This window comes from Vulpes vulpes, chromosome 11 (assembly GCF_048418805.1).
Source record: "Vulpes vulpes isolate BD-2025 chromosome 11, VulVul3, whole genome shotgun sequence".
Classification (NCBI taxonomy): domain Eukaryota; kingdom Metazoa; phylum Chordata; class Mammalia; order Carnivora; family Canidae; genus Vulpes; species Vulpes vulpes.
The window spans coordinates 59800805-59822653 of NC_132790.1; the positions used below are offsets into that span (position 1 = coordinate 59800805).

A 21849-nucleotide genomic window follows, 5' to 3' on the forward strand; every position below is an offset into this window, starting at 1 on the left:
GCTGAACACAGATGCTTAGCTGACTGACCATCCAGGTGCCCCCTAGTTTTTATCTTTTTAAATATGAGCCCCAGAAATCAAGTTTGCAAAAGGAAGGCTCTGAGATTTTAAAAAATGGGTGTGTATAAAAATGCTGCAAAGACTTGTGCAGAGGACTGGGAGGCTGCACAGTGGAGGACACCACAGACAGTCTTCGGCAAGTGCTTCTTGGGGCAAGGGCTCCTCACGGTGGTTTACTGCCACTACAGTTGGTACCTTCATCTTTGGACTTCTGTGAACTCGGTTCTTCGCCAAGGATTTTCATCATGTAGATTAGTTCTCAAGAGCAAAGTTATTGTGATCCCTGGGTGGTGCAGCGGTTTGGCGCCTGCCTTTGGCCCAGGGCCCGATCCTGGAGACCCTGGATGGAGTCCCACGTCAGGCTGCCGGTGCATGGAGCCTGCTTCTCCCTCTGCCTGTGTCTCTGAAAAAAAAAAAAAAAAGGAGCAAAGTTGTTTTGTGAGAAAAATAGAATTTTGTGGAGAAACACCTGAGAGTAAAATGTCCTTGTAATGCAGTAGTCTTGGGACTGAAGGGTGCTTATAGAACAGAGCTGCTAGGGTGGCTTGGGAATGTCCCACAGGGCCCTCCGGAGGAGTCATGCAGTGACAGAAAACTGGCCCTAAAAGCCACCCATTCAGTTCATACAGCTAGGTTTTTTTTTCTTTTGAGAGCCGAAATGCCTAGATATTTTCAATAGTTTTGAAGAATGCTTAAAGCCATGCCTGTTTGTTTCCTTGCTATCAGCTTTTTATTTTTTTCTTTTCTAAAAAAGGTTTTATTTTTTTGTGAGAGACAGTGGCAGAGACACAGGCAGAGGGAGAAGCAGGCTCCCAGCAGCGGGGAACCCCATGTGAGACTTGATCCAGGACCCTGGGATCACGACCTGAGCAGAAGTCAGACGCTCTACCGCTGAGCCCCCCAGGCGCCCACGTCTTTGTTTTGTTGTTTTGAGAGAGGGAGAGGGAGGCGCGGCGGGGGCGGGGCGGGGGCGCGGCGGGGGCGGGGCGGGGGCGCGGCGGGGCGGGAAGGGCGAGACGGAACCTTAAGCTCGGTGCCGAGGGGGCTCCGTGTTACGACTCCGATCGTGACCTCAGCCAACATCAAGAACTGGCAGCTCAACCGACTTAAACTTTTTTTAAAAAAATTGTAGAATAGTTGTCACGGGCTTCAAGTCTTTAATCTCCCTGGAGTCTTTTTTGTATCCCAGAATATCTTTCGAGTATTTTTCAGTGTCTGCATAGTACTATAGGAACAGAATAAATTTTTAAAAACTAACTTATTGATAGAGATTCCTCTTCTAAAAAAAAAAATCTGCCCTCTGTATAGTCTTTTTTTCCTTTTGATTTATTCAGGAAAATTTCCCATAATCAGATTTCAAACTCTGAATGTATTCCTGAGCTGTTCTCCCAAGAAATGAAAATAATTCCTTCGGCTCTTATTGATGGAATACTTGGGCACGATGTGATCAAGACGTAAGGGACCCGCAGGTTCGGACAGGGACCGGCACAAGGCCCCCGGAGCCGGGAGCGGCGACGAGAGCCCAGGCCGCAGCCCCCGCCGCCGCAGCCGCGCTTTGCTGACGCAGGACTCCGTGGGCGGCCGCGCGGCGCGGAACCTCTTCGCGGCGCCGGAAAGCGCCACCGCCGCAAACGGCTCCGCGGGAAGAGGGTGCCCAGCCGCCCTTCCGCTCGGCTTTTGTTGTCATTGGCTGCTGGCGGAGTATATAAGGACGTCACTTCCGCCCGCCTGTCCTTTCCGCGCTACCCAGGGAAGGGTCCATACGGCGTTGTTTTGCGTGAGTGCCTTGTAGAGTTCCTGGCGCCCCCAGAGCCACCAGGAGGGCTTCCTGTTGGGAGTGCGGGGTGCGGGGACCGGGAATGGAGCCGGCAGGGACAGCGAGTCTATATCCCAGGCCCCGCGCGCTCTCCGCCTCCGCCCGGCCGCTCCGCACGTGGTCGGGCTCGGGCCCGCAAATTCCCACAATGCTCTGGGAGGGCGCGGAGGTCGTGCTGGACCCGGGGTGCCCGGTGCGGGGGTTGGGGGGTGCGGACTCGCCTGCGCTGGTTGGCAGGGGTGCAGAAAGCGTCGCCGCGCCGCGATCGGGGCGGGCCCCAGCACTCGGCCCTGCGCTCAGGCCCAGGCGCCTATTTACAACGGCTCGGGCTGATTGGTTTATCCCTTTTTTGTTAAGGTTTTTGGCAAGGTTTTAGAGAAAATTAGTTGTGTTCCCAGAATTTTGAAGCGCCCACCTGCAGTCTGCTTGAAAAAAAATCTTGTTCGCATTTCTGCTTCCCTTGCTCAATTTCTGCACTTCGTTAACCATGACTCCTATCTTCGTACTTGGTTATCTTTGCTCATCCATAGCTTTACTCCTGCTGACCCTGGAGGGTTAAGTGGCAATTCACTTTTCGTTTTGTTTATTTGGGTGTTTTTCCCACTTCCACACTCTTTGCTGTAGTGTGTGGGATGCGTCTCTTCTATTGTCATTACACTAGCCTGTAAACTGAAAAGTATCCTTGGGTTGGATTCCAATAGGAAGTTGTTTAGCTCTCAAGAGTAATTAGAATGCATCTGGTCCCTAAATCTGGAATGAATATGGCTGGATTGTTAACTGCTTTTTCAGGTTCCCATCGTAACTTAAAGGGAAACTTTAACAATGTCCGGAGCCCTTGATGTTCTGCAAATGAAGGAGGAGGATGTCCTCAAATTCCTTGCAGCAGGAACCCACTTAGGTGGCACCAACCTTGACTTCCAAATGGAACAGTACATCTACAAAAGGAAAAGTGATGGTTAGTCTTTGCTTTGGTTTGGGGGGAGGGGCATTGCATTTAAGTTATAAATGAAACCACATCCCTTCATTGGAAATAAGCTTTAAAACTAAGTAAAAGTGGGGTGCGTTACTGGCTTAGTTTGTAGAGCATGCGACCAGTTCTCATCGCTGTGAGTTTGAGCCCCATGCTGGAGGTAGAGATTACTTTTAAGAAGTTGTCTTTTTTTTTTTTTTAAAGATTTTATTATTTTATTTATGAGAAACGCAGAGAGGCGAGACACAGGGAGAGGGAGAAGCAGGCTCCATGCAGGGAGCCTGATGTGGGACCCAATCCCTGGACCCTAGGATCACACCCTGGGCTGAAGGTGAGAGCTAAACCACCCAGCCACCCGGGCATCCCTACTTTTAAGAGATTTTAAAGATTAAAGTGTTCTGGTGGTTTTTGGAAGGCTAGCTTTCCGGGTTCCAGTGGAAGAGTATATCAAATGGTAGATTATGGGATTGCTTCATGAAGGAGCTGTGAGATAAAAAGATGATGAGGAAGCTCACTAGCTTATCTTGTATTGTGCCTTTTATTTTGCAGGTACTGATACGTGTTCATTTGACTGAATTTTCTTTTTTAAAGATTTTATTTATTCATGATAGACGCAGAGAGGCAGAGACACAGGCAGAGGGAGAAGCAGGCTCCATGCAGGGAGCGTGATGTGGGACTCCTTCCCCAGACCCCAGGATCACGCCCTGAGCTGAAAGCAGATGCTCAAACGCTGAGCCACCCAGGGGTCCCGTCATTTGACTGAATTCTGAGCATAAAACGGAGCAGGAGATAGGAACAAATAGGTTTGGAAGGCATGTTGGGAAAGGCAGTGAGTGCTTCAGCTCAAAGATGGAGCCACTGAAGGACATAAGCCTGGGAGTGGCACGTTGTAAAGCAGTTTGGGGCGAATCTGTCATGGAGGCAGGTGAAAAGGAAAGTGGCGAGAGGCCAAGAAGTGGCTAAGAACTTGTAGGAATCCACATGGGGGCCTGATGGAGGGAGGCTTAGTGCAGGAAGACAGATGTGCTTCGCCTGCTGAATCAGGGCTGCACACTATTAAAGCTCAAGGTTGAGGCCACCGTGGCCAATGAACTTCTGAGTGTCGGAAGTGTGCTATATAAACAGCAGGGTTTTCGCTAACACCAGTAGAGCTTGTCTCTATGACTGGAGTTTGATAGTACTCACTGCTACATTGTTTTTGAGAAGAAAATCCATTGCAAGTTACGAGGTGTTAAAAAGCTCTCTGCCATCATAGGTATCTACATCATAAATCTGAAGAGAACCTGGGAGAAGCTTCTGTTGGCAGCTCGTGCCATTGTTGCCATTGAAAACCCAGCTGATGTCAGTGTCATATCATCTAGGAATACTGGCCAGGTTTGTAAATAATATGATTTTTATAAAAAATATGCTTATAGACCTTGTGGGTGTAAGGAAAAGTAAGAAAAAGTATTTTACTACTTGGAAATCTTGAATTGCTAGTATTTGAGGTCTTTAACGTATACAATTTGGCATCTGGTGGTGTGTTGAGCTTCAGTTTTCATATCCTTGTGTATTTTCGTGCGCCACCAAGTAGTGAGAGTTGATCTTGTTAAAAATGGTTTATCAGAATTTTCTGTAGTCCGTTTTTTTCTATTTAAAATGGTGAAATAGTCAAAATTTGGGTGTCCATTCCAATTTTTTTAAGATTTATTTCTTCATGAGAGAGAAGCAGAGGGGAGAAATAGGCTCCCCTTTGGGGAGCCCAATGCGGGTCTCATTCCCAGGACTCTAGGATCAGGACCTGAGCCAAAGGTAGATGCTCAACCATTGAGCCACCCAGATGTTCCTCAACTGCAAAATTTTTAAGAACGTTTTTCTTTTTTCTTTTTTTTTTTTTTTTTAAGTTTTTATGTGTTCTTTAGAGACACAGGCAGAGAACCAGAAGGAGAATCAGCCTCCATGCAGGGATCCCGATAAGGGACTCAATCCCGGGACTCTGGGATCACATCCTGAGCCAAAGGCAGGCGCTCAACTGCTGAGCCACACAGGAGTCCCAAGAAAGCTTTTCTAATAGGGTACCACTCCCTTTCTAAGGCTCAAGTCTCCTAAGAGTAAGAATCTTTGCCAACACAAAAGAAAACTTAATTTCTTTAAATGGCCAGTGGGTTAAAACTTGTTTTGCCCCTTTTCTCTTTTGACAATTCTTTTTCTGTTGAGAAAATTTAACAGTTAATAGCCTATGGTTGACCTTCAGCAGCCTCACCAGTAAGCTAAGCAGTCGATTAACACCTTTTGTTAATACATATATATATACTATATTTTAAGCTGTAGAAAGGAAAATACACCATACTGTAAAATATGTCCTTAATGAGTGGATCTCCATGGTTTAAAACTAATGGTGGTGTTCAAGAGTCCACTATATATAAAAGCTCTAGCAAGGATTTCGCTCAGCCCATTTCTAATTTGAAAAAGATGTTTAGCTTGGATTTTGACAGGCATTTAAATTGTATAATGAGACAGGTTCTCTTGTACTTGAAGGTTGATGGTAAAACTGGTTCCCATGAGTTTAAGATTGTTTTCCAGGGGGTTATTCCCCAGAAGCTGGCTTGCGACAGGACTTAGAGTTCAGTGCATGGTAGAAGACCGTTAAGAATGAAAATTAGTGCCCACTCTCAATTTCCCTCCGCAGAAATTTACTGTGTGTTTATTTTAAGTCTAGTGTTGCTAGGGGCTTGAGATACAGCAGGAAAACACCAAGTCTGCCTTTTTTGAAGGGATGCAGGAAACCAGTTTTATAAAGGGAAAGAGTATATTCCTGCTTTATTAAAATAGGGTAGCTGTGATGAAATTGAACCAGAACGTGGAAGTGCTTATTGCTGTCGGGCACTGTTGTATTGTCTGTGTTGGTAAATTTAACTTTCATGATCCCATGAGGAAGTTAGAAGCACATAAATAACCTACCACATTCACTCCAGGAGTGAATTAGTTGGTTCTTGAAACCAGGCGGTGTGGTCCTGGAGCCTCCAGATGTGAGGAAGCCAGTGAGCTGCAGGTGATCTAAGGGATGTGGGAGTGGGTTGGGCATTCCAGACAGACGGCCTGGAGATGGGGTGTACTTAGTTAGCATTTCTGGGCCCTGGTCTATAAGTATTTCTCAGGTAGCATAGAGGACAAAGAATTGTGGGTGTGAAGTGCTTTGATGTTTTCATTGTTGAGGGGATATTAGAAGGGCTCCAGCTCCATGGGCTGCTTTGGGGTTACAGAACTGAGTGTCTGCACATGGACATTTGGGGAGGTCCTGGGATGCCATCCCTGGAGCACTGCTAACTCTTGGTATTAATTCTTCAAGCGAGCTGTGCTGAAATTTGCTGCTGCTACTGGAGCCACTCCTATTGCTGGCCGCTTCACTCCTGGAACCTTCACTAACCAGATCCAGGCAGCCTTCCGAGAGCCAAGGCTTCTGGTGGTTACTGATCCCAGGGCTGACCACCAGCCTCTCACAGAGGCATCTTACGTTAACCTGCCTACCATTGCTCTGTGTAACACAGACTCTCCTCTGCGCTACGTGGACATTGCCATCCCTTGCAACAACAAGGTAATGGCATTATGACACACTAGAGCCTCAATAGTGAGTACTCTTGAAACAGTTGGGCATTCCTCTGCACATTGTTAGAGCTTGGAGTTGAGGCCACTGGCTGGCCAATGAACTCACAAGTGTAGGTAGTGTGCTACATGAGGGGCAAGTCTTTTCGCTAACACCACAAGGGTCTCTGGCCCAATGAGTGGAGTTTGATAGTAATTCTTGCTACAAGTAGAATTCAGATATGTCAGAGCTTTAAGGAGAACCCGGTTTTTAAATGGTCTGTGTTTTCTGCTTTTCTCCATATTTCTTAACTGTTTGGGCGACTCAGGCATTACTGGGCTTTTTCGGTTTTCAGAGCAACTTGATGAATCCTGCAATGAGGTCCTTAAAAGGTGGGTTGTGTATGGTTCAAATTGGTCCAGTTTATTGGTCTCAAAACCTTGGTCCCATGTAAGAATCACCTAGAGATGTTTTAATACCAGGGTCCAGGCACTCTTTAGGTATTTTGTTTCATTGGGGTGGGGGGTTCTTGATAGTTGTGTTTTTGTATTTTAATTCCCATGGGTCCAGTGGAGACCCACTAATTAGAGTACTCCTTGTTAAAAATAAGTGCTTAAAATGGGAAATGTGTCTATTTTCTTGGTACCAGGGATCTAGATGATGGGACAGAAAAGTGGAATTGGGAGGTGGCTAGGTGTCTCTTCTTAACCTGGCACTCTTGCAGGGAGCTCACTCAGTGGGTCTGATGTGGTGGATGCTAGCCCGGGAAGTCCTGCGCATGCGTGGCACCATTTCCCGTGAGCACCCATGGGAAGTCATGCCTGATCTCTACTTCTACAGAGATCCTGAAGAGGTAAGCTTCCGCAAAGGCCTGTGGTTACATAGCAAATCAGACATCTTGGTTAACGCTTCTTTGAAATAAAATTTGTCCCAATAAACTTTTTTTCCTTAACCAGATTGAAAAGGAAGAACAGGCCGCTGCTGAAAAGGCTGTAACTAAGGAGGAATTTCAGGGTGAATGGACGGCTCCGGCTCCTGAGTTCACTGCTACTCAGCCTGAAGTTGCAGACTGGTCTGAAGGCGTGCAGGTGCCCTCTGTGCCTATTCAGCAGTTCCCTACTGGTATGTATCGTGATAGATCAGGCTAGTCACTTGGATTTTTGCTAATAATCTAACTTAAAAGATCTCCATGACTATATATACTAGTATTGAAAGGTTTTTATGCCAGTGTGGTATAGCTGTGCTGATAACTTGACAGATTGAATTTGGGTGCTTTTGAAGTGGTCTGGCCTTGCGTGTTTGTCCTTTGAAATGTGTATTTGGTGGAATTCATAGCACAGTGCTGGTGGCAGCGGGGCTGACTATTTTTTGGTGTTTTCTTAACAGAAGACTGGAGCGCTCAGCCAGCCACTGAAGATTGGTCTGCAGCTCCCACTGCTCAGGCCACTGAATGGGTAGGAACAACCACTGAGTGGTCTTAAGCTGCTCTTCCACAGAAGGAACAGAATGGAAATAAGGTTGACGGAAAATAAACAGTTTCTAAAAGTCTTGTCCGTTTCCGTGTTTCATTTACAGATCAAGATGCCTGGGATTACTTCAAGTCTTGACTTCCGTTTTACTTCTCTAAAGCCTGCTTTAGAACATAGTGCTTCTTGGGAGTTTCCTTTTAAGTGCCAACTCTTGATTTCAGCTCAGGTCATGATCTCAGGGTTGTGGGATCAAGCCCATCATTGGGCTCTATGCTGGACATGGAGCCTGCTTGAGATTGTCCCCACCCGCTACTCTTGTGTACACTCCAAAAAAAATGGGATAATTGTAAATATTATAGTGGTGCCCTTGGAATTTTTTTTCTAAGTTCAGACCTGATAATTCTTTTACTAATGTCTGCACTGGCAAATTCTGTAGAGCCAGAGTAGAGTAAATTGGCTTTTAGTGATAGCCCTGCTGTATGCCAGTTGTGTGGCCACTTTTTTTTAAGGGCCAAATTACCAATCTTTTATTTTTTTTTAATAAATTTAATTTTTACTGGTGTTCAATCTACCAACATACAGAATAACACCCAGTGCTCATCCCGTCAAGTGCCCCCCCTCAGTGCCCGTCACCCATTCACCCCCACCCCCTGCCCTCCTCCCCTTCTACCACCCTTAGTTCATTTCCCAGAATTAGGAGTCTTTATGTTCTGTCTCCCTTTCTGATTGTGTGGCCACTTCCTGAGTGGCCTCTGTATTTGAATACCAGCCTAGGTTAAAGGTAGAGTATAGTCTTCTGGAACCACTAGAGGGGCCCCAGCCTGTCACCAGGTCAGCTTGCCTTCAGGTTCTGGGAGGGTTGTACAGGTGTGTGTACAAAAATGTCATCCTGTTGTGCTCTCCATATCTGTTCTGTGTTTTCAATTCTATTTAATATGCTTAACAGCTCTCCTGAATTCCTAATAACATTTGACCCATTAAAAATTAGAGAAATAAGAGTGGAGGTTTTGAGGAACCTAGATTTGTTGATTAACTCCCAAAGAGCTATAAATGTCTGTAACCTGATTTCCAGGTCCCCTTCCAGTAGGACAGGGGTAGTGAAGGGATCCCATCACTCTCAAGCATGGTGATTGTACATTGGCTATGCAGAACAAGTTTGGATACCTCTACCGTAGAACTATAAAGTGCAATGTGCTTAGGCCTTGAACTCCTAGCACTCTGTAGTGCTCTAAGTGGCTAGCAACACCAGTTAATTCCTGGGATCAGGATGGCTGGGGAGGAGGTGGGGAGAAACAGGTACAGAAGGAAACCCAGGAAATGGGAGCAGGGAGAGGAGTAGATGGTATTAACAGCTTGCTTATTAGCATTATCTGGGGGTAGGGGTCCTGTTCAGGGAACAAGGGCTTGAAAAACTATATATTCTGGCAACTTCATCTGTCTTCCAGAGAATAATCATGGCGTCCTATACCTGCTCTCAAGCTATGTGTGCTAGTGGCCAGGACCTCCAAACCAGAGACTTTGCTGTGTTCTTTTGCTTCTTGCTTAGGCATTTGTTTCCTGGCATTCCCACAATAAACAGTTGTTTTTTCCCTCTAGAATCCCTGGCATAGTTAACTTGTGCCCAGCATGAATCAGGCAAGGGATCCTAGGTGGAATTTTTCACAGATCTTACCCACCTAGGTTTAGCTTGCCCAGGGCATCTTCCTGCCTCCAGGAGAGAGATCCTATTCCTTTTGTTCACAGCTAAGATTCTGCCCCAACCCAGCACCGCAAGGTGGCTCAGACCTGTCATCCCACTCTGTCAGCATAGTGGCCCCATGGGTCCAGACCCAGTGCCTTTAAGCCAGCAAGAACTGGGATAGGCATCTTAAACACTGACTCAGTGGTGCCTACCTGATGGTCAGTTCATCAGCACTGCTGAAGGGAAGATTAACACACACACACACACACACACACACACACACACACACACCCGGTGTGCACCCTGCAACTGGCAGCTTTCCTAGCAGCCTTGAGTTCCCAAGGACCTTGGCTGGAGTGAGGAAGACTTCCTCCTTCACTGCATCTGATTTGGCCCAGTGGGCCGCCTCTATTTCCTCAGTACCTCTCCATCTCCGTTCACACTAGCACTAATCTTCCTGGACATGGTAACTCATTCAGTTGTCCCACCTGATCTTGGGGACTGCTGTGAATAATACATGGTTTGTCATTTTTCTCTTTAACGATACTTACCATGAGAAATCCCTAGCTTAAGGTTTTTCCTATCATAGCTTCCAGCTTTTGCACTTCCCTGGGTCTTCTACACTTCTAGAAAACGAATTACATCCAGAAGTTTTGTAGAGTTCTCCCATTTCTCCCTCTGCTTTCCTAAATACTTTGAGGATTTCTCCTTCCATAGATGTGTTTCTTGCTATGTCCCAGGACAAGGGCAAATCAACATCCCCATTGAATTCAGCCCTACAGAACTTGACACTTGGTAGATACCGGTGAATGAATACTCTTGAGTGAACAGACTAAATGTTAGGAGTGCCTCGGTGGCTCAGTCGGTTAAACATCTGATTCTTGATTTCAGCTCAGGTCATGATCTCAGGTTGTGAGATTATTGAGCCCCACATGCAGCTCCACACTGGGCATAGAGCCTGCTTGGGATTCTCTCCCTCTGCTCGTTACCCCCCACTTGTTCTGTCTCTAAACAAAATCTTTACAAAAAAAATTTTAAGTCTTTGTTTAGGGAGCATTTAAGAAAGAGCTGAAGAGGGGTACCCGAGTGACTCTTTAAGTGTCTGCCTTCAGCTCAGGTCATGATCCCAGAGGCCTGGGATTGAGCCCCACATCAGGGTCCCTGCTCTGCAAGTAGCCTACTTATCCCTCTCCAGACCTCCCCCATCCCTCCCACCACTTGTACTGTAAATAAAATCTTAAAAAAATTTTAAAAAGCTAGAGAGTTACATTCCACTTGGCAAACCTGGGGCTCCTAACAAGGCTTGAATTGCCCACTCTGTTGCATGTTACTCATCTGCACAGAGCTCACTTCACAGGCAGCTGCATCACCTGCTCTAAAACTTTCTTAGGGTGTTTCAGTCAGCTCCACGTCAAAGCTGCAGCCTCACACGGTGTTCAGGGACATGCTATATACTCCCTGAGCTTGGCTTGGGTTGTGGTCTGGTGAGTGGGTGGGTTGGCCTGGGTCTGGTCTGGGCTGTGACCCTGCACCAAGTACACGCTCACATATCCCAGTGGCCAGTGAAGGGACTCTGGCTGTTGTACTACCCTGGACATCCTATGCTATGAGAGAGGCAGATGGTGGAGCAGGCTTTGGAATCAGCCATGCCTGAGATGAAAGAAAGCCCTACCCAGCTCCTTCCTCGTGTGTGGCTCTGGACAAGAGATGATGTCTCCCAGTGACCCAAGTGGCCCCAGCATGGGAATAATGGAATTGTGATTCAGGGATTGTTGTGCACAGCAATTAGCCTGGGTCCTGGCAGGTAGCAAACATTCATTCTATGAATACATTGTCTTGTTAGTGCATAATTTTAAAAAATTTTTAAATTGTAAGATGCATCATATGTGCAGATGACTGCAAAAATATATTTGTATGTTATATATTTGTATATTCTAAAGAATCAAATGAACGCCTCTGTAGTCATTACGTGGATTTTGAAATAGGTGCCAGGACCTGAGAAAGTGAGCCTCCTTGCCCCCTGAAGTCATAGAGCTCCTCCTGCAATCCCTTGGTTCACTTGATTGTTTTACCTAAATGTGCCCTTGCAATCAAGAATTGTTTAGTTTCCCCATTTTTTGAGTTTCCCAAAAATGGAATCATAGCATATCTTCTTGTGTGATTTGCTTTTAAAATTTTTTTAATTTTAATTTTTCTGGGGGGAGGGGAGGGACAGAAGAATCTTAAGCAGGCTCCATGCTCAGTGTGGAGCCTAAGGTAGGGCTTGATCTCATAACCCTGAGTTCATAACCTGAGCCCAAATCAAGAGCGCTTAACCAACTAAGCTGCCCAGGTGCCCCTTGTGTGATTTGCTTCTTGCCCTCAATGTTATTTTTGGCTTTTCATCCCAGTTGCTTTGAACACTTTTGATAGATCCTGGTACACCAAAATTTCCCCAAGTCTAACTTTACCGGCTAACATCAAATGGCTTCACAATACTATACAAAATCCTATGAAAACACTGCCACAACCCTCAGTACTTTGTATTAAAAACACCATCCTTTCTTCTTCACTGCTCAGAACTGCTGCCTCTCAAAATCCAGGGTCTGCCCAAGCAAGATCTGATCAGGCTGGCCTCTCTATTCTACCCCTTGCTGACACCACCCAGGCGTCCCAGTTATATACATTTTTTAATCAATTAGTACATTTCTATTATGAATCCAGTTGGGATTGTACCGATCCTGTAATTTAGAGCAGTATAGACTGATTTACAACACTTTTTTCAATCCTATATGTCTTGCCAGTTTCTTATTTTATGTTCTTCCCTCAATGAAATTATATAATTTTTCCAGAAGAGGTTTTACACATCTTTTGGTAAATTAAATTCCTAGAGACTTTGGATGCCTGGGTGGCTCAGTGGTTGAGCGTCTGCCTTTGGCTCAGGGCGTGATCCCAGATTCCCGGGATCAAGTCCCACATCAGGTTCCTTGCATGGAGCCTGCTTCTCCTCCCTCTGCCTGTGTCTCTGCCTTTCTGTGTCTCGTGAATAAATACAATCTTTAAGAAAAAATTCCTAGACACTCAAGATACTTTAGATCATACCCTTTCATACCCTTAAGGAAACCACTTTTAGCAATCCTGTTGTAACAGCTTAATCCATATTCTAAGTAACAGATAATCCAGTGATGAATGTCACTATTGCCATGGGGCTTCTGACTCTACCTGAGCAATCCAGACCTGTGGAAGGCAAGGATGACATTACTAAATCCCATCCATGAAAAATCTGCTCCATTCACTACTCCATTCTGTACTTATTCAGTAGAGCAGAACCTGTGGTGCTGAGTGCAGCAGGTTTCACTTAGGAATAACCCAAGAATTACTCAATTTTATCTCTACAAAGAATCTCAAGCAAAATAAGAATTCAACATTCAATAAATATTTATTAAGGACTTAACTCCAGGCCAAACAGTGTTCTAAACGTTGGGGATAGAGTGGTGAATGAAAACAAAGCCTGTGACCTTGGTACCTATATGTTGATTGGAGAGGCAAGTAATTAGTTAACAAGCAAACCATTTTCTATGGGAACAGAAGTGAGGATGATGGAAATATGGAGAAAAAGTTATGTCTGAAACAAGAATCCTAGGCATTAAGCTATAGAGAAGAGAAGCAAATAGAATCATTGAGAGAATCAAAAGAGAGTAAAGAAACCCCTCTGGAAAGAGGAATCTAAGGCCAGTCTCACCAGGTGGAGCTGAGAGAGATCTACTCTCATGGGGAACTGGGGCCTTTACCATAGGCCCTGGAGTCCCTTGGAGTCCATGCTCTGTGAAAGGTATAGATCTCAATCTCTACTGTCTGCCCCACAGAAAATTCATCTACAGTTCTCCCCCTCCCTTTTCCTTTAGATATTTCTGGAAATGAGTTGGGGACCAGGAAAAAAAATCTCAAACCACTTAAGACACCTACCCCAGTTCTGCTTCCTTCTGTATCCTCCTGAAAGTGTTCTAAAGAGCACTTTCCCCTCTCTGTGGGTTGTTGGCTCAGTTCACACTGGTGCAAAGAGCACCGCACATTGCCAGAAGTGCCCATCATCATGTCGCCACCAAAAGGCCCTGCACCACCTGCTGGGCCATTGGCCTCTGCATTTCTTTCTATCCAATACCCTATCCCAACCCAAAGGTGTCTTCCATTTATGATTTGCAAGAGAAAGTTACAGCCTTAAGCATGGGAAAGTAGTTCTCTGGACCATCATGGCCATACACAGGACTCTGCTCAGGGCCTCAGAGGCTTTCAAGCCTGAAGGAATGAACGGCCTGGTTTGATGTTTATTTTAAAATCTGTTATAGAGGACAATTTTTTTTAGAGGATAATTTTTTTGTGCAAGTGTATATCATTTCATACAGATACAATTGTTAAGCAAATTGGCTTTTCAAAACAATGCCTATTAATATTCTGCATTTGCAATTTAGAAATGAAGAAATATCACAATTTAAAATACAATGGACAGATTTAACAATAAGACACTGTTGGAGGGAAGTTTTGTGAACTAGAAAAACATGAAAAAGTTACAAGAAGAACAGATACAGAGGGGCAGAAAGAAGTTAACAGGATAAAAATGAGAAAGTCAAACATCTAGTGGGAAATTGCAACAGAAGAAGAGAGAATGAGGAAAATCACTGTCAACAAGAAAAGGCTGAGAACTTTCTGAAATTCTCACAAATCCGCAAATTGAGGAATCCCACTGTGTACCAAGTAGGATCAATTTTTAAAAACCCGTCCTTTGCATTGTTGAGGAATCATGGAAACACCAAAAACAAAAATGTTCTTGAAAGCAGCCAAGGAGGAAAAGAGCACCTGAGTATTCCCCATCAAGAGAGATGGAAGAATGAGAAAAATGGTCAACCCAACTCTGTTATTCAAGAACTAGGACAATATAAGGACTTTTCCAGACAACAAAAATAAAGTTAATAAGGGGAGAAAAAGGTGATGCCAGAAGGAAGCTGTGGCCAAGAATGCTGGTGGTCCACCAATGCCCATCCTCCCTTCTTCCACACTAACAGCTTCCTTGATTTTTATAGCTGGGCATAGGCTGAGAAGCTGGTACCTCAAATTCCATGGTGATAGAATGTTTGGTCAGGTTTTGAGGCCTGCACTACTTTGGATGGTAGACTACAATTTGACCAAATCTGTAGCATTAGGGAAACGGTAGGAAAGATCCAGAATGATGGCTTATGTTGACAATTTTTTTATTGCTTTGGGCAAAGTCATGAGAGAGACAACTCCAGCTAAATCTAGTGAGCCTATAAAGCAGAAATGGAAGGATCCAGAGTTTTGCTAATACAGGCATATTCTATCTCTGGCATCTGTATATTCAGCCAAGTATTTCCAACCAAGTCAAACAGTTAAGAGCTATGCATCAGAGGGGGCAAACTCTGAAGGGGAAAACATTCTTACTCTTTGGAAAGATGGCATGCAGGAAGGTGAGTTAAGATAGGATTAAGGTATTGTTTTCTATTTCAAAGCTACCATAAACAAAAAAAAAAAATCTGGCAAAATCAGATTATGGTAATAGGGCTTTGGAGCAGGAACTCTCATACTGGCTGGTGAGAGTATAAAATGGTACAGTTTGGCATTAATTAATAATAGAAGCATCTGTAATATCCTTGTTAGGGATGTGCACCAAAGCAACTCATGCAATTTGCACTAGGATTTGTGGACAAGAATGTTAATCAACAAACCTGGAAGTGGTCAATGGTCCATATACAGCACTGTTGATCAACTGTCCTATATTTATATCACAGAGTACCAGGCAGCAATGAAAATGAACAAAGCACAGCTCACACAATGACATTCATCAACTTCACAAACTTAACTTTTGGTAAGAAAGTGGTAACAAAAATTATTCCTAATATGTGGTTCCATTTGTAAAAAGCTTAAATACAGGCAAAGGGAAACTATAGCAATGTATTCCTTGGTGGCACACATTATAGACATCAATAAAGCATCCAATTTATGGGGTAAAAATCAAAAAAAGGAAAAGAAACGGGTGCCTGGGTGGCTCAGTTGGTTGAGCATCTGACTCTTGGTTTCGGCTCAGATGGTGATCCTGGGATGGAGCCAAGCACTGGGCTCTACACTCAGTGGAGACTCAGCTTCAGATTGTCTTTCCCTCTCCATCCTGCTCTTGCTCTTTCTCTCAATAAATATAATAAAATCTTTAAAAAAATAGAATGCTTAAAAAAAGCATTCAATAAAATATATACAAAGAGCAGAAAGGACATGTTGAAGATAAAGTGTTTCAATATCTTTGTAAATGAGAGAGGTTAAAATACCAACTTTAGAATATAAGAATGTCTCTCATCCCACAGTTTACTGTTTAATATATAACCTACCACTACCCCATGGGTGGATCTGTCCTCCCCCTCTTAATCTAAGTGAAATTTTGGAATTCTCTCAACTAATAAGGAACAGTGGAAACTGTATTGTGTGATTTCCAAGGACAGCGTGAAAGTGCCACCACCTTTGCTCTGGATTTCTTTGTTCTGGGAATTCCACCATCATCCAGTGAAGAAGCCCAAGAAGCTGAAGAGAAGCCCACTTGAAGAAGAAGCAAGGCCCCTTGCTCCCAGGCCCCAGACCAGCCGAACTGCCAACCAACAGCCAGCATTAATTTGCCAGCCACATGAGTGATCCGTATTGAAAGTGGATTGTCCAGTCTCGGTTTGAGCCATCTCTGTGGATGCCATGTGGAGCAGGTGTAAGTCATTCCTGTCAAGCTCTGTTGAAATTGAGTATTTGTAAGCAAAAGAAATCACTCTTGTTTTAAGCAGCTTACTTTTAGGCAAGTTTGTTATTCAACAATAGGTGGCTAATACAATGGAAAAATTCTAGAGGCCTTTCACTACAATAAGAAAGAAGACATGATGCCTACTATTGCCAGTCCTTTGTATCATATCAATGAACTTATCAGGCAATTAGTTACTCTTGTGACTAGGCAAGAGTAACTAATTATAGACACAGTAATAGCCAATTGACTTTTCCCTATAGAATTTACAATAAGCATTTATCTGTAATATTATAGCTTTTGTACCTATTGTATATGTTACCTTTATAATATAAATTGTTAAGTGGCTACCAAATAATTTGTATGTTTATTTTCCTATTTTTAATACTTTACAAAATTTCTCCTTTATAAACATAGCTGTCATGAACATCCTTGTGGCTAACTGGATCAAATGACAGGGATATTTTAAGGATTTATTTTTTATTTTTATTTTTTTAAATTTTTTTATTTATTTATGATAGTCATACAGAGAGAGAGAGAGAGAGGCAGAGACATAGGCAGAGGGAGAAGCAGGCTCCATGCACCGGGAGCCCAACGTGGGATTCGATCCCGGGTCTCCAGGATCGCGCCCTGGGCCAAAGGCAGGCGCCAAACCGCTGCGCCACCCAGGGATCCCTATTTTGAGGATTTAAAATAAAATCATTACATTTTCTTAAATTGAAGTTTAGTAGTGTCAAAAGAGAATGCAGGGATCAATTTATCATCACCCACAATAATTACCAATTTTTGTTAATCTGATTAATGAAAAATTTCATCTCAGTGCCATTTCTTTTGCTTTCTAACTAGGTAAAGAGGAATTGCTGACCTGCTTTGAGTTGAATGTCTGGGAAGAGGGTGCAAGGCTTGCCGCTCTTAAAGCATTCCTCCATGCCCTGGGAAGTGGGTCTGAGGGGCATAAGGTCCCCTCTGCCAGCAATAATCTATGCATAAGAGGATCAAATAAAAAGCCACTGCTTTCCATGTTTGCTGCAAAAATAAAGAGAAAAAGAACGTAAACTCTCACACCTTATAATTTTGTTCTTCACCAATATTTGCTGAAAGCCATGTGCTCTTCATGGAGCTAGGAACATGGGATCTGACAAAACTGGAAACATTCCTTACTGTCTGGGAATTTACCTTGTAATTTGGAAAGAAGCCAAACCGAAAGGCCTTTATCATGTGAAGGTGTGGAGAAGTAGAGATATCTCTACTGCTTTTTTTCCCCTGTAGAAAGAGTAGGTTTATGAATTGAAGATAGAGTACTTGAGAAAAAACTTCCATTTTTATATTTCAAAGAATTTACATCTTTCACCTTCCCCACACCTACAGTAGAGACTACCATCTAAATTAAAATGGGAAAATAGAGGAACAAATGGCTTTCATTCATCTCAATCCATAAACCAAAGCAGGGCACCTGACAGATCACTGTCATTCTGTTAACCACGGGAGGGCAGTGGCACTCCGCATGTGAAATGCTTCCTGGCCAGTACATTTTCAAATACTGATGAAGACAGGTGCCTTTTCCATCAGCTGAGATGTAGTTCTTGAGACCAGAACACCACCCAGGGTGCTTTAAAACATGGCTTCTCTCCTGTTGGTAGGGTTCCACCGGGAGATGGCTCGAAGGTCCCCTTTTGTGACAGATTCACAAGGAATTGCTTTTGAGCCCCCTGCATCTTGCCAGTGATGGGCAGTCCAAGGGACTCCGTATCCCAGAAGACTTCCTCCAACTCAGATGGGCACTCACCATGAGAAGGCACCATGGGAATTTCCCACAGCACCTTCCTGAGGCTGGGAGGGGCATATGGTGGTCACCAGTGCAGTTCCAGGTGTCCTAGCTGGCCTGGAATGATCCTACTTTGTGAACAAACTGTCTTTTGCTTTTTCTTCTTTTTAAGATGATTTTATTTTATTCGAACTTTCTAGAAACCAAATTAATGCATTATTTACCAGAGCACAGATCCCAAACACTTGCTACTGTAGAAAATGCCATCCACCATTGTTCAGGAAACCAGAACCTTAAATAAAAGACTGAAAAATTTCAGCAAGTGAAGAATATCTAATTTAATTCGTACCATTCTGGTGCATATTATACACATTCCAGATTGAAAACAGCTTTTGTGAAACAACCCAGAAAAATCTAATTAAGAGTTCTTGTTCTTGCCTTCTAAATCCCCTTGGGCAGCAGCTTGGCCTCTTCCCTTGAGGGGTCACAGCTTATTACCACTCTGGACTGCCTCTTGGGAGGCATTCCCCAAAAACCAAAGCCCTTGGCTCAAGGGACTCTTATTTTCCAGCATGGGAAATCTTTATAAGACAGTGAACTGAATTTCTGACACACAGAGAAAGAAGTTTGGAATGTGTGAGATGAAAAAAAAGGGCAGTGTAAGAGGGTTCCCTTTTCTCCGCATCCTCTCCAACATTTGTTGTTTCCTGCCTTGTTAATTTTCCCCATTCTCACTGGTGTGAGGTGGTATCTCATTGTGGTTTTGATTTGTATTTCCCTGATGGCAAGTGATGCAGAGCATTTTCTCATGTGCATGTTGGCCATGTCCATGTCTTCCTCTGTGAGATTTCTCTTCATGTCTTTTGCCCATTTCATGATTGGATTGTTTGTTTCTTTGGTGGAAGGGGGGAGGAGGGCGGGTGTTGGAGGGGAATGGGTGACGGGCACTGAGGTGGACACTTGACGGGATGAGCACTGGGTGTTTTTCTGTATGTTGGTAAATTGAACACCAATAAAAATTAATTAAAAAAAAAAAAAAAAAGGGCAATCGAACTGCATATTATCACTTGGGATGGAAAATGGAAATTGACATGATAGGCAATGAGACCAGGTTCTATCACTTCTAAACTGGCTGCAAAGGATATTTCCAGCGAGGGGTCCTAAATATGTTTTGAACACCTGTAGGGCAATATTACTGTGCAAGTCTAGTCTCTAGGTTAAGGGTCAGTCATGCAACTTCACTCATATATCTTAGAACTCTGCTAACAGACTGGACCTGCTTTTGTAATGGCCAAGCAGCTCCATTTAGACAATCTCCCATGGATAAACACTAAAAGCTCAGGAGGAGATGTCAAAAGCTGTTGCTGGAAGATAAAAAAAAAAAAAAAAGTGGGTTCTGGAAGGGAGTTGACCCCTATAAAGTCACTAGATGAGTGTCCCATTTTTTTGTAGCTGTTATCTTTTGTCAACCCCTATCAACCTTGATCAGGACATGCATAACCAGAACTAGTTTGAGGCAATTGAGTTAAAATCACCTGTAACCCCCCTGGCCCTTATTGGCTATCATCTCATACAATGTATTTCCTATCCACGTTTTCGCATGTGCAGGGATGGAATGTATACCTGAGATTGTTCAAGAACAAAGGATGTCTTTGTGAAAGGACTAACTACAAGGGTTACAGCGCGTGGCAGGCATACAATGAATGTTTTCTTCCTTTCTCCTCTTCCTTCCTAGGAAATAGTTACACTGAGTTCAGACTTCACATCCCCAAATTCCTCTTTTGATCCCTTCTCTGAGCTTGGTATTGTCTAATAAACTTAAAAGGAGGGTGTCTGTCTGTGGATTAAGTATTATGGAGCAAAGAGCCTTCAAACACCAAAGAAATCCCAAGTCCAGGTTACTGCTGGAAAAAAGAACAGCATGAAGGAGTTTAGCAGAGAAAGTAGCTTTTGGGGGACACTTAACATTAGAAAGTAAAAGGACCTAGTAACCACTGGAAAGGACAGCTAAGGCTTCTCCCTTTATCCAGAAACAGGCCATGGTAGGATAAAACCCAGGAGCCTCGGGCACCCTAGGGAGGATTTAAGGGGGCTCTGTCTTGGCTACCATCACAACCAGGCCCTCATAATTCTATCACCCTTGCTTACCTTTAAGCGTTTGTCTGTCTCAGCGGTGTAGGGTGAGGAAGTGACTTGTCCCACCTTGATGGTGCCTGGCTCTAGTGACGAAGGGCTCAGCCCAACCGTGCCTGCCTAGGCCTTTGGCAGACAAGCTCTTGGTAAACGTGGACAAGCCTAAGCCTGGCTGGAGAAGGCTTCCTTCAGGATTTGCCTTTTGGGAGTCAGGCTCACGTGATCTGAGTCACTGAGGTCAGCCCCGGGTGCTCAGTGCACAAGGGCACTGCACTCCCCCTTAGCCTTAGCCCGGACTGCCAAGAGCGGTGGCAGGTGACAGCCGTGCTAGCCGGCTGGGCTAGGCTCCCTCCTCCACAGCCTCTAAAATTGGAGCCTGTGCTCCAATAGGTCGGGAAAGAGGCACAGGAAGACGGGCAACTGAGTCCAGTCCCACATCCCTCGCTCCCGGGGGTGCACGGGCCCGGCTCCGGGAGCCTCGGGGCTCCGGGCAGTCCCGGCCTGGGACTTGCGAGCGAGCGGAGGGCCGCACGACCCGGCTCCCCGGAGGACGAGGACGAGGACGGGCCCGGGGGCTCCTCGGTCTCCCCGCCCCACCAGACCTGCTCCCCGCCCCGGGGGCGCCCTCGGTCCCCCGCCCGCAGAGGGGCTGACCCAGCAGGCTGCTCCAGGGCACCGCAGCGCTCCCCCATCCGCCTGGGGGCCTCGGGGCTGGGGGCCCCCCTCGGATTCCTCCTCACTCCAGGTCCGGGCGCCGGCGCCAAGGGAGTCCCCTCCCCACCTTCTAGCCCTGTTTATCCGGCGACCCACCCTGGGCGCAGGCCCGTCTCCCTCTCTCAGCGCTCTCAGCCACTGCCTGTGACCCAAGATCCCTGGGAGATTCCCAACGGCCCCCCGCCAGCACCCCAACAGCACTTAGTCACCCTCGGGGGAATCCAGCTAATCCCAACGGACCCGGGGCCGTCCCAACGGTTCCCACCAGCCCCAAAGGCCTCTAGCCAATCCCCAAAGGCAGCTAGCCAGGGGCCAACGGTCCCCAGCCAACCCTGAGTGACCCCTGGTCAACGACCCTACCTTCAAATCTCCTGAGGGGTGGGGCTGGGAGGGCTCCTCAGAGGACGCTGTGTTTAAAGGGGTGCTGGGAGGATGAGGAGGAACTGACAGAGAGGGTCTGTTGTAGGCCGAGAAGAGGAGGCTGCCTGGAGAAGCCATAACTTGGGGTGGGGGCACCTCTCATTATCTAGAGTCCAGCTGGAGCTTAGAACCAGAAGAGGGGAAGTGGACAATGCTGAGTAGGAGAGAGGAAGCGAGATCACAAGGCCTCCATCTCTAATGGAGAGGGTTGTGCAGTGTAGTCAGATGTCTGGTGTAGAAGGAAGCTCTGGGGACAGGGGGGACGATGGAGGAAGTTCGCAGGCAAGTCTGGGGTGAGAAGCTGGCCAGGAGATTGTGTGGATGAACTAAGTAGGAGGGAAGATGGCCTGGGCTAGAAGAAGATGGCCTTTTGGGTGGAGAATTGTAGACTTGTTTTAAAGCTACGAAAGAGAACCTAAGTCACACAAAGCAAGAAAGAATATCCAATGGAAAAAAAGATAGTCTCTTCAACAGATGGTGTTGGGAAAATCGGACA

At 45.3% G+C, this 21849-nt stretch overlaps 1 protein-coding gene, 1 long non-coding RNA gene and 2 other non-coding genes across 6 annotated transcripts; 3 read left to right on the plus strand and 1 right to left on the minus strand.

The window, feature by feature from the left end:
- The first annotated feature begins 1681 nt into the window (after positions 1 to 1681).
- RPSA (ribosomal protein SA) lies at positions 1682 to 7961 on the plus strand. Its single transcript, XM_026000970.2, has 7 exons — positions 1682 to 1837; positions 2666 to 2831; positions 4102 to 4220; positions 6175 to 6420; positions 7133 to 7261; positions 7365 to 7530; positions 7795 to 7961. The coding sequence occupies exons 2-7, from the start codon at positions 2699 to 2701 to the stop codon at positions 7887 to 7889; spliced, it is 888 nt and encodes a 295-aa protein (XP_025856755.2). The 5' UTR covers positions 1682 to 1837; positions 2666 to 2698; the 3' UTR covers positions 7890 to 7961.
- On the plus strand, positions 3892 to 4041 carry LOC112921685 (small nucleolar RNA SNORA62/SNORA6 family). The gene has a single exon (XR_003235295.1). It is a non-coding gene; the product is annotated as a small nucleolar RNA SNORA62/SNORA6 family (small nucleolar RNA).
- On the plus strand, positions 6484 to 6638 carry LOC112921684 (small nucleolar RNA SNORA62/SNORA6 family). Its single transcript, XR_003235294.1, has one exon. It is a non-coding gene; the product is annotated as a small nucleolar RNA SNORA62/SNORA6 family (small nucleolar RNA).
- Positions 7962 to 12957: 4996 nt separating the features above from the next.
- On the minus strand, positions 12958 to 21576 carry LOC112921549 (uncharacterized). 3 transcript variants are annotated; one of them, XR_011995231.1, is made up of 5 exons: positions 21294 to 21479; positions 20235 to 20391; positions 17187 to 17347; positions 16058 to 16315; positions 12958 to 15752 (listed from the first exon to the last, which is right to left on the minus strand). It is a non-coding gene; the product is annotated as an uncharacterized lncRNA (long non-coding RNA). The 3 variants fall into 3 exon arrangements; XR_011995232.1 differs by lacking the exon at positions 20235 to 20391 and having other exon boundaries at positions 21294 to 21576; XR_003235262.2 differs by lacking the exons at positions 20235 to 20391; positions 21294 to 21479 and adding an exon at positions 17498 to 17584.
- Positions 21577 to 21849: the final 273 nt, after the last annotated feature.